At 37.4% G+C, this 12,573-nt stretch overlaps 1 protein-coding gene across 7 annotated transcripts in view; it reads left to right on the forward strand.

Annotated features, from left to right (window-relative positions):
• SENP6 (SUMO specific peptidase 6) overlaps positions 1–12,573 on the forward strand; it is a 129,095-nt gene that overhangs the window by 25,318 nt on the left and 91,204 nt on the right. For 6 of the 7 annotated variants that reach the window (XM_065911598.1, XM_065911599.1, XM_065911600.1 and 3 more), the window contains exons 2-3: positions 7,381–7,474; positions 9,436–9,496. The exons of the other annotated variant lie outside the window; for it this stretch is intronic. In XM_065911598.1, the coding sequence (XP_065767670.1) occupies positions 7,381–7,474; positions 9,436–9,496 (155 nt within the window). The remainder of the gene's footprint in view (positions 1–7,380; positions 7,475–9,435; positions 9,497–12,573) is intronic. 7 annotated transcript variants of the gene reach the window in all.

Consider the following 12,573-nt stretch of genomic DNA (forward strand, 5'->3'; position numbering starts at 1 on the left):
TCTTTGCAGCCCCGTGGACTGTAGCCCGCCAGGTTCGGCTGTCCGTGGGGATTCTCCAGGCAAGAATACTGGAGTAGGTTGCCATTTCCTTCTCCAAGGTTTCTACTTTTCCCCTTTGCTTTCATTACTGTCATTTTAATGAAGGTGCATGGAGAAAAATGCAGTATTTAGTTTATGTTGCTTAACGGAACTCTTTCTTTAGCTTTTGTTATTTCCTTTAATTTTGTTAAATAGAATACAGTGGATGTAATTTTCCACTCTGATTATTATGAGTGTCAACCATAATACGGCAGCAAAGAGTGCTGATACTCTCAGGGATTTCTGGGGGTTCAAAGTTTTTTCCTTCGTGCAAGTTGCTCTAAAATGTATGTTTTTAGGATTTGCTTGTTTTTTATGATTTATTTTGTTCTAGTTGGCAGTCATCACTTTGGTTAGGTTATTTTCCTCTCCCTGATGTGTAGGTTCTAATCTGCTGACAATTGGGAGATGACGTGCTTGGACTTGTTGGAACTGTGTGCACAGAGCCCTGCCCCTTCAGGGTGTCCACAGTGCAAGGTCTCCTGGTCTCTCACTGCTCAGTGGCCGTTCTGGTAACCTGCCCGGCTTTCAGTGACAGGTACTAGTTGCTGCATTTAGGAGTCTTTATAGACTAGTAATCAGAGTTTATTATGTTCTTCATAACCCTTTAAAAAAAAAAAAACAAACCACAGGTTTATTTTACATTTGGTTTCTGAATATTTTGAAGGGATAATTTTAGATTTATAGAGAAGTTTCAGAGATGTTATAGTTGCTTTGTACTGTTTACCCATCTTCCCCTAATGTTGCCAACTTAGATACTCATATGTTTGTAAAAAACTAGGAAATTAACAAGGGCATAATACTGTTACCTAAACTGCAGACTTGAATTTCACTAGTTACTTCATCAACGTCTTGTTTATTTTGTAGGATCCAGGACTCCACATTGCATTTGGTTGTTGTGTCACCTTTGTCCCCTCTGATCATGTCGATTTCTTTAATCTTCTTTTTTCGTAACCTTGACAGTTTTAAACTGTCCTGGTCAGGATTTTCTAAAATGTTCCTCAGTTTGAGTTTATCTGATGTGTTCTCATTACAAAACTGACATGGGTTTTGAGGAAGAAAACAAAGAGCTGAAGTCGCATTTTCATCACATCGTATTAAATGTGCTATTAATGTTGTTGTTGTTCAGTCCCTAAGTCATATGCAACTCTTGAAATGCAAACTCATGAAATGCAGCATGCCAAGCTTCCCTGTCCTTCACCATCTCCCGAAGTTTACTCAAACTCACATACATTGAGTCAGTGATACTGTCCAACCATCTCATCCTCTGTTGCCCCTTTCTCCTTTTGCCTTCAATCTTTCCTAACATCAAGGTCTTTTCCAATGAGTTGGCCTTCACCTGAGGTGGCCAAAATATTGGAGCTTCAGTTTCAACATCAGTCCTTCCAATGAATATTCAGGTTGGTTTCCTTTAGGGTTGACTGGTTTGATCTCCTGGCAGTCCAAGGGACTCTCAATAGTCTTTCAGTACACAATTCAGAAGCCCAAATTCTTAGGCACTCAGCCTTCTTTATGATCCAGCTCTTACATCCATCCATTCATGATTACTGAAGATACCATGGCTTTGACTATATGGACCTTTGTTGGCAAATTGATGTCTCTTCTTTTAAATCTGTTGTCTAGGTTTGTCATAGGTTTCCTTCCAAGGAGCAAGCGTCTTTTAATTTAACAGGTGCAGTCACTGTCTGCAGTGATTTTGGAGCCCAAGATGATACAATCTGTCACTGTTTCCACGTTTTCCCCTTCTGTTTGCCATGAAGTGGTGGGCCTGAATGCCATTGATGTTCATTTTTTTTTGAATGTTGAGTTTTAAACCAGCTTTTTCACTCTCTTTCACCCTAATCAAGAGGCTCTTTAGTTTCTCTTTGCTTTTTGCCATTAGAATGGTATTATCTGCATATCTGAGGTTATTGATGCTTCTCTCAGCAACCTTGATTCCAGCTTGTGATTCATCCCGTCTGGCATTTTGCATGATGTATTCTGCATATGAGTTAAATAAGCAGGGTGAATATACAGCCTTGACATACTCCTTTCTCAATTTTCAACCACTCTGTTGTTCCATGTGTGGTTCTGACTTGCTTCTTGACCTGCATCCAGGTTTCTCAGGAGGCAGGTAAGGTGGTCTGGTACTCCTGTCTCTTTTAAGAGTTTTTCACAGTTTGTTGTGATCCACACAGTCAAAGCTTTATAGTTAATGAAACAGAAGTAGGTGTTTTTGTGGGATTCCCTTGCTTTCTGTATAATCCAACTAATGTTGGCAATTTGATTTCTGGTTCCTCTGCCTTTTGTAAACTCAGCTTGTATATCCGAAAGTTCTCAGTTCACGTATTGTTGAAGCCTAGCTTGAAGAATATTGAACATTACCTTGCTAGCATGTGAAATGAGTGTAGCTGTATGGTAGTTTGAGCACTCTTTGGCATTGCTTTTCTTTGGGATTAGAATGAAAACTGACCTTTTCCAGTCCTGTGGACATTGCTGAGTTTTCCATATTTGCTGGCATGTTGGAGTGCAGCATTTCAACAGCATCTTTTTTAAGGATTTGAAATAGCTCAATTGGAATTCCATCACCTCAACTAGCTTTGTTCATAGTGATGCTTCCTAAGGCCCACTTGACTTTGCATTCCAGGATGTCTGGCTCTAGGTGAGTGATCACACCATCGTGATTATCTGGGTCATTAAGACCTTTTTTGTACAATGCTTCAGTGTATTCTTGCCACCTCTTCTTAGTCTCTTCTCCTTCTGTTAGGTCCCTACTGTTTCTGTCCTTTATCGTGCCCATCTTTGCATTAAATGTTTCCTGGGTATCTCTAATTTTCTTGCAGAGATCTCTAGTCTCCCATTCTATTATTTTCCTCTATTTCTTTACATTGTTCACTTAACAAGACTTTCTTCTCTCTCCTTGCTGTTCTCTCTGTGTGTTGTTGGATATGTTTTTCCCTTTCTTCCTTGCCTTTTGCTTGTTCTCTTTTCTCAGCTATTTGTAAAGTCTCCTCAGACGGCCACTTTGCCTTCTTGCTTTTCTCTTCTTGGGGATGGTTTTGGTCACTGCTTTCCATACAGTGTTATGAACCTCCATCCATAGTTCTTCAGACACTCTTTCCACCAGATCTAATCCCTTGAATCTATTCATCACCTCCACTGTATAATCATAAGGGATTTGATTTAAGTTATACCTGAAAGGTCTAGTTGTTTTCTTTACTTTCTTCTATTTAAGCCTGAATTTTGCAATAAGGAGTTCACTTTGGACTCTTTTCTTGATTATGAGGGCTATTTCAATTCTTCTAAGGCATTCTTGCCCACAGTAGTAGATACAGTGGTCATCTGAATTAAATGCCTGTTCCTGTCCAGTTTAGTTCACTGATACCTAAAATGTTGATCTTCATCTTGATTCATGGTCCTAACATTCCAGGTTCCTATGCAGTGTTCTTTACAGCATCAGACTTTATTTTCACCCCAAGGCATATCCACAACTTTGTGTCATTTCCATTTGGCCCATCCTCTTTATTCTTTCTGGAGCTATTTCTGCGCTCTTTCTTAGTAGCATATTGAACACTTTCTGACCTGGGGGGCTCATCTCCAGGTGTCATATCTTTTTTGCCTTTTCATACTGTTCGTGGGGTTTTTGAGGCAAGAATATTGGAGTGATTTGTCATTCCCTCCTCCAGTGGACGTTATTTTTTCAGAACTCTCCATCATGACCTGTTCATCCTCGGAACTCTCCATCATGACCTGTTCATCCTCGGTGGCCCCGCACAACATGGCTCATAGCTTCATTGAATTATGTATGCAAGTACCTTCACCACGATCCATGAAGGGAATGCTATGAGTAAAGCATCACTTTTGATGTTAACTTTGATGTTCACTTGATGCAGGTAGTGATTGTCAGATTTCTTGCTGTTAGTCACATTTTTCTGTAGTTGACTCTTGGGAGGTGAGTTACAGGTTCTGTCTCTTAAAGGCAGGGGTTTGTATATGTATTATTTGGAATTCTGTACGGAAGATGTGTCCCTTCTCCTCATTTATTTATTTATTCAGTTATTTATATCATGAATATTTTACTAGGGGGATTATAATTCAGTACTGTTATCATTTATTTTTGTGAAAATTGTCCCACTTTTGGTGATTGGTAGGTTCTTTTAGGTTGCTCCTGAATCCTTTTGAAATTTCCCATCCTTTTTTTTTAAAACGCCTTCTTGCTTTCTGGCCCTACAGAATACTCCAGACTTACCTTGTATTTTTCCTGCCTCATCGTAGAATCAGTCATATCTCCTGGGAGCTCTGGCTCCTTGTATTGGAGAATGGTATTCAGAAAATAAAATCTGATTTTAAGTGTGCTTGTTGCTACTGGGATATCACTTGTAGACTTTCTCTGAGGACAGACCTTTAGCTCTTCTAGCCCGTGGAACAGGGTCTCTATATTTGTTTCTGTATCTATTCATCTATACATCTGTTTCTGTATCTATTCATCATCATGTCTTACTCTAACCTAGCACCACTAGAATGAACAGTTCATTCTAGCTCTCCTCTCTTATTTATAACTTCTTTTTCTGAAAGAAAAACCTTGCTCCTATTATCTACTATTTATTTATGTATATCATACATGTAAAGAGGTTTCAGATTTGCTCCTGATGACTTCTTTCCACCTACTTCATAATATTTTTGGTTGTAAACTCATATTTTGTTGAATTTTTTTTGAGGCATTGATGTTTTAGTTTTTTAGAGAAGATTTATATTTGATTCTGCTAGTCATTTAGGGATTTTGGCACTTACATTTTAGCCTTTACAGTTTTTTACTGTGGGAAAATATACACAACATAAAATTTATTATTTTAACTGTTTATAAATATACAAATGTAAATTGGCATTAAGTACATTCATAATGTTGTGCAGCTATCACCACTATCCATTTCTCTAACTTTCTCATCATCCCAGACAAAAGCTCAGTACCCATTAAAAAATAACTCTACGTTCTCTTCTCCCTTCAGCCCCTGGAAACCTCTATTCTACTTGCTCTCTGAATTTGCCTATTTTAGATATATCATATAAATAGAAACATACAATATTTGTCCTTCTGTGTCTAGCATGATTAAAATGAAAGTGAAAGTTGCTTAGCTGTGTCTGACTCTTTGCGACCACATGGACTTGTAGCCTGCCAGGCTCGTCTGTCCATGGAATTCTCCAGGCACGAATACTGGAGTGAGTAGCCGTTCTCTTCTCCAGGGATCTTCCTACCCCAGGGATTGAACCTAGGTTTCCTGCATTGCAGGTGTATTCTTTACCAGTTGAGCTACCAGAGAAGCCCCATGAGTTAAAATGGATAAAGCATTTTACTCCTGTTTTCAAGGTTCATCCATGTTGTACATGTCAGAATTCGTATCTTTATAATTCAAAAAATAATCCTCTATATGTGTATTTGTGAACACAGCATGTTTTGTTTATCCATTCATCTGCCGATGCACACATGTGGGTTGTTTCCACCTTCTGACTTTTGTGCATAATGCTGCTGTGAACTTTGGTGACAAGTTTCAGAGTCTATGGTCTCAGTTGTTTCGGAGTATATTTCTAGAAGTAGGATCACTGATCATAGAGTAGTTCTGTGTTTAACTTTCTGAGGAACTGCCAAGCGTTTTCCACAATGGCCACACCATTTTATATTCCCACAGGTAATGCATAAGAGTTCCAGTTTCTCCACATCCTCACCAACACTTATGTTTTCCATGTAAAAAATTAGCCATCCTAACGAATGTGAAATAGTATCTCATTATACTTTTGCTTTGCACTTCCCTAACATCTTTGTGATATTGTGCATCTTTTCCATCTTAAGTAGGGGCTTTTCTGGGCCATATAGGCTATGAGACTATTTTAATTATGAACTCTTCTGGACCATGTAGGTTATGAAAATTCTGGCCCCAAACCTGTGTAACTGTGAGCTGGTGTTGAGGTATTCCCTAAACATGAAGCCGAGGTACTCTTTATTTGTCTTTGCATGAATTCATAGTTGCTCAGTCGTGTCCAGCTCTTTATGACCCTTTGTACTGTAGCCTGCCAGGTTTCTCTGTCCATGGGATTTCCCAGGGAAGAACACTGGAGTGGGTTGCCATTTTCTTCCTCTAGGGGATCTTCCCGACCCAGGGATCAAACACGTGTCTCCTGCATTGTTGGTGGATTTTTTACCTGCTGAGCCATCAGGGAAGCTCTGTTTGTCTTTAGTTCAATCCCGGAACCCTGAACCAACAGCATGATGTCATAATTATCCTCCCGTCTCTTTCTTCAGGAAGTTTTATTTATTTTTTTTCCTGCACTAGTTCAGCCAGTTGGATTGTTGCCCTTCTGGTCTTCATTCTGACCTTTCATCTTGCTGGGACCCCAGAACTGATCTTCCCAAGCTCTAGGCCTCAGGTTTTTGTTGCTGCTAAGTCACTTCAGTTGTGTCCGACTCTATGCAACCCCATAGACAGCAGCCCACCAGGCTCCCCCGTCCCTGGGATTCTCCAGGCAAGAATACTGGAGTGGGTTGCCATTTCCTTCTCCAATGCATGAAAGTGAAAAATGAAAGTGAAGTTGCTCAGTCGTGTCCGACTCTTAGCAACCCCATGGAGCCTACCAGGCTCCTCCATCCATGGGATTTTCCAGGCAAGAGTACTGGAGTGGGGTGCCTTTGCCTTCTCCGCAGGTTTTTGTTCCGTGGCTCCAAAACAAATGCCGCCTTCAGAACTTCATTTATTTCTCAGGTTCCCACTTTCTAGTTGTTTATGGCTTCAGGATATTTCAGGCATGCATTTATATGATTTTAATCTCATAGTTAAGCATGTTTGGTGTGCTGATTTGGAGAGGTTTTTTGAACATTGAGCTCTCCCTGATGCTAACCCCAAAAACCTTGGTTTGTTTCTTTTCTGTTAAAATGCAGAGACGGTTGACTGAGGTAGCAAAAAGGCTGGTGGTCTGGATTTAGTTCTCATAAATAAGGCAAGCAAATTAAGTTACTAATTTCTAGAACCAGTGATCAAATATGGAGATACAGGGGTGATTTTTATGTATTTCATACATATTCATGTGTTACTGTCCACATTTTTTAAAAAATATTTTATTGAATTTGAGCTTTTTTTCTGTAGCACATCCACACATATGGACAAGTGTAAATTAGCAAAAACAGATTTTAATGTGTTCTTTTTCTCTTTAGAGGCAGTAGGCAAAAGACAAAAAAAAATCTTGACTAAGCAAAGAGTTTGGCAAATGCTCAATTTTATTTTATAATGAATAGCTCTGTTAATGAATACTTATCTGAGTTTGTTTTTATTTCAGCTTTGGCTAGATCAGAATGTAAAAGAGATGGAGGTTTTAAAAATAATTGGAGCTTTGATCATGGAGAAGAAAGTGAAGGAGATACAGATAAAGAGTAAGAATTTTTTTTACCCCCTCAGATATTTTATAAGAATGAAACTTTTCATTAGAAAAACAATTTATATTCCATAGAAATATTTTTAACAGTATGATATTCTTAAGAAAACATTGACTTACAGTACATTAAGGAAAGAAAAAGCAATTCTTTTATTGATAAATAATTATGTGGTTATATTTCTTCATCTTTTGCAATGTATAAATATGTGCATATTATACACGTAATCTTATAATTAAAAGTTGACCATGTTGTGGATTTCCTATTAAAGATATATATTTTTTTAATATGGCACTCTGTTCAGGTAGTGATAAGAAATGCCACCACTTATCAGGACTGAATGAACCCAGATTACGATTCCTGAGATTTGTAAGAAGTTCCTTACGATTCCTTACGAAGTTTGTAAGAAAGTTTAGTGTCTGTCTGTGCAGCTGAAACTCCCCCCGCCCTGACGCTATCCCCAACCATGTTCATCATAGATTGCTACCAGAGAAAACAGAAACCCTATAAATGATAAACACAGATGTTGACCCAGACAGAAGTTAAGTGAAGCGTTCATTATACTTTGTTAATGTACATGGAGTGACTGCTGTAAATTTTTAAATTGCTTTCATACAACCTTTTGCATGTCATGAGATTTGTATGACAAATTTAGCATGGCTGTTAGTTTCTTAGTTGTTGATCTGGCTTCTGCTGGCCAGAACAAATAGCAAATTAAGAGACACATAAATATATACACTTAAGTTCTACCAAAACTACAAATATTTTTTGGAAGTGTTATGCAAGAAGTCATTCAGAGTATATTGGCTGAGTATTGTAGGTGCTTCCCTTCTGTCTGGGCAACAGCTCCATTCATCATTACCACTTTAGATGCCTTCTCCTGTGAGATGCTGAATTTGAAGTTAAGTTTTATTTGAAGGAGAACTTTGAACCAGTAAGTTTCTCACTCAAAATTGGCATTTTATGGTCTTCTTTCTTTTTGTTTCTGATTATTTTTTATTACAGATGTTTTTTACTTAGGTGTTGTTTTGACAAATTGGCATTAAATCGGAAATTGAGGAGACCACCTTTAAATGTTAAGAAATATACCACTTTTTAAACATTTTTGTAAAATGTTTGTAGGAGAGCATTTAAAAAGTTAAGTTGTATACAAGCAATATTGAAACATTTTACATCTTTATTATAATAGCTAAGATTTTAACTAAAAACAGTTATAGCAGAGTTGTCTTCACAAGGATTTATTTTTACTTTATTTGATAGAAAATTTGTCATGATTATATAAAAATGTGTCTTTTAAGGTGCTCCATGTTCTGTATGCTTCATTTATAAATTACAGTTGGTTTATCATTGTGTTCAGATTAATATGAACTGTTAATAGATACATTATTCTGGCCTTTTAGAATCTGAGGTCAATAATTCTCAGTGAAGGTTTGATATTTCTCAGGATGGTAGAGGTATAACTATTTTATTGGGTTAATACCATTGGAATTACTTTTTTTTCATCAACTAAGATTTTCTTAATGGTATGTTTCTTTACTTATGTTTTATTTTTGAGTCCTTTCCCCCTAATTTAAAATCCAAGACAGAAAGGAAAAATGAGTGAAAGTAGATGAAATCCATAGTTAGGATGAAAACAAAAACTATGTGTTCGTTTATGGCACAGGTCAATAAACAATGGCCAGTGGGCCCAGTCTGGCCCATCATTGGATTTTGTTATAGTTTTATCAGAACTCAGTCACACATTTAGTCTGTGGCTGCTTTCATACTTCAGTTGCAAAGCAAAGATGAGTAGTGGCTTAAGAGGCCATATGACTTGCAAAATTCTAAAATATTTAGTCTCTGGCCCTTTACAGAAAGTTTGCTGATCTCTGTATTAGGTGAACAAGGAGAATAAAACTTTGAATTTAATGTATGAGTTGTAATTGTCACTTAAGATTTTTTCCCCCTTATTTTCTATGTAGTGAGGCAAATCTACTCAGTGTAGATGAAGATGAGGATTCTGAAACCTCCAAAGGGAAAAAGGCAAGTGTTGCTTTTTAATTTCTTTTTTTTAGGTTATATACTAAAAATTAATACATCAGAAGATTTCTATTTTAGATTGTAAGTCCAAGCCACCCACTTTCTCATCCCAGAGGCAAATGGTATTCCTAGCTTCTTGTTTATCTCATCAGAAATACTTTATCACAAAGAAAATCTGTATTCTCATCCCACTTTCTTACTCTTTCTCCACCAGTAGTATATTGTACACACTGCTTGTAATCTTACTTTGTAAAATTAATATATCTTAAGAGACCAACCATAAGAGTCCATTAAAATCACCCTCATTCTTTTCAGTCGGAGAAGGCAATGGCACCCCACTCCAGTACTCTTGCCTGGAAAATCCCATGGCTGGAGGAGCCTGGTGCACTGCAGTCCATGGGGTCCCTAAGAGTTGGACACAACTGAGCAACTTCACTTTCACTTTTCATTTTCATGCGATTGAGAAGGAAATGGCAACCCACTCCAGTGTTCTTGCCTGGGGAATCCCAGGGATGGGGGAGCCTGGTGGGCTGCCATCTATGGGGCCGCACAGAGTCGCCTGGTGGGCTGCCGTCTGTGGGGTCGCACAGAGTCAGACACGACTGAAGCGACTTAGCAGCAGCAGCATTCTTTTCAGTAGGTGCATAGTATTCCAGTGTATGATACACTGCTGTTATCCAACACCAACATATGGAAAGATCTATCAGCTTTCTTCCCCCACGTAAATAATGTTGCATAAACTAGCCTCTATAGGGATTACTTTGCACATTTTTATCAGCATATCTGCAGGATAAATTTCTAGAAGTAGAGCTGATAGGACAGGTACATTTCTGATTTTGCTATACCTGATATAGACTTTTACCAGCAATGTCAGGGCATGCCTGTTTCCTCACACTTCAGCAATATAATCATCCTTTTGATCTTTGCAATAAAAAATAGTATCTCAGTGTAGTCCTACTTTGTATTTCTTTTGAGTGTGATTTGAATATCTCACTCATAATATGTATAGTCCATTTATTTCCCTTTTGATAATTGTTACTTGATATCTTCTGCCCATTTTTCCATTTAGTCTTTGGAATACTATTGATTTGTAGAAATTCTTTTTATGTTGCGTCTAAGACACACATTTTCCCACATTTTTGACATCTCTGAAATCTAACTGGATGCCTCTTGTTGAGTTAAAAATGTTTTGTACATTAGTATAGACAGTAATAATGTATCTTATAATGGTTTCTTAGATTTGACAAAGTAGTGGTATTTTAGAGAAGCTAGCCCACTGCTGTGCTACTAATAATAGTTATTAGTAATTTAAACTAGTTTTTTTCCGATAATTTTTTGTCTTCACTTTTGGTGGTTATTGCCTTGGAGAAAAGATATTTTCTTACATTGTCAAATACAACACTATTTTTCTTTCATAGCTTTTGGGTTGAGTGTCTTGGTTCCTAATGATGTTAATTTAGTAACTTACTTGCTCTATCCTTTTAGACAAATTGTTTCACAATATCAGTACAAAATATAGTTGCTAATAAAATGATTTAAAGTCTTTTTGTTTTATTTCCTTGTTGGTGGCATATCTCACTAGGTTTATCCCACTAAAAAGTGTGTATTTAAATTACTCTGTTTTAAAGACACTTGAAATTATTTTTTCTTGGTTTGTAATTCTGCCAGTTGGGTGAGAGTTATGCCGATTTATTTTTTAAACTGTTTTTTTGTTGCTTTGAGGATTTGCTTTTTAAAAAACGTTTTGAATTTAATGTATTTTATAATTATGCTAAAGATGTTTTCATGGTTCCAAAGTCAAATCTGCAAAGAAATTTTATTCAGAGAAGTCTAGCTTTTGTCCTGATTCCCTCTTTTCCCTTCTCTTTTACCCATGGGTGACCTGCTTTATATTATATGGCTTAGCCTTCTGTTTTTTTTTTTTTTAACTTTAGAATATGCCACCCTTCTTGAAGAAACTCTCCACATTGTTTGGTAGCTTGGTTTTTTACTTGGTAGTGTAGTCTGTAAGGTCACTCCATAGCAAAGTATTTTGATATCTTTATCATCTGTTTTATTGCTAGATAGGGGCTTCCTTCATAGCTCAGTTGGCAATGCTGGAGACCCTGGTATGATTCCTGGGCCGACCCAGAGAAGATCTTCCCAAGAAGATCTGCTGGAGAAGGCTCTATAGTATTGCTACTTATTGCTATGTAGTAGTCCAGTGAATAGATGTACTATATATATACAAATATTCAGTTGATAAGCAGAGGTTCTTCTCAGTGTTGGTTTTTGATTTGGGAGGTTTGGCTTGGCTGGTAAAGAATCCACCTGCAATGCGGGAGACCTGGGTTTGATCCCTGGGTTCGATCCCTGGGTTGGGAAGATTCCCTGGAGAAGGGAAAGGCTATACACTCCAGCATTCTGGCCTGGAGAATTCCATGGACTACATTATATAGTCCTTGGAGTTGCAAAGAGTCAGACATGACTGAGCCACTTTGATTTTTTTTTTTTTCCCTTGCAGATACCCTGCCCCCCTTTTTTAAAATATTTACCTTGTTACACGTTTTTTAAGATGTACATGTTGATATCTTAAAAATAAAATTTACATGACACTATGTATCCTGTGATCTCTAAAGATAGTTCAGATCTGATATTCATCATCATCTATTTGAAAAATACATGTACAACAACATTGCAAATTCAACTATATTTCAGTTTAAAAAAACTCTGAAAATATGTATGCCATCTCCTCTTTAACAGTTGTGCTTTTTTCTCTCAGTCTTAGTTGAGGCGCATAGGATCTTTGGTCTTCATTGCTGCGTGCTGGATCTTTAGTTGCGGCATGTGAACTCTTAGTTGCAGCATGTGGGATCTAGTTCCCTGACCACAGGTTAAACCTGGGCTCCCTGAGTTGTGAGCGTGGAGTCTTAGCCACTGGACCAGCAGGGAAGTCCCTATATATGTATTTTAACTTCATATGATATATTTTTATGCAATTGAAAATATTTTAATTACTCTATCATACTTTATAGATACATATTTACTGAATAAAAAGATATATGCGTTTATTGAAATTTAATATTTAGTGATCTTGCCAC

The sequence above is a fragment of the Muntiacus reevesi genome, chromosome 19, assembly GCF_963930625.1.
Source record: "Muntiacus reevesi chromosome 19, mMunRee1.1, whole genome shotgun sequence".
NCBI lineage: Eukaryota > Metazoa > Chordata > Mammalia > Artiodactyla > Cervidae > Muntiacus > Muntiacus reevesi.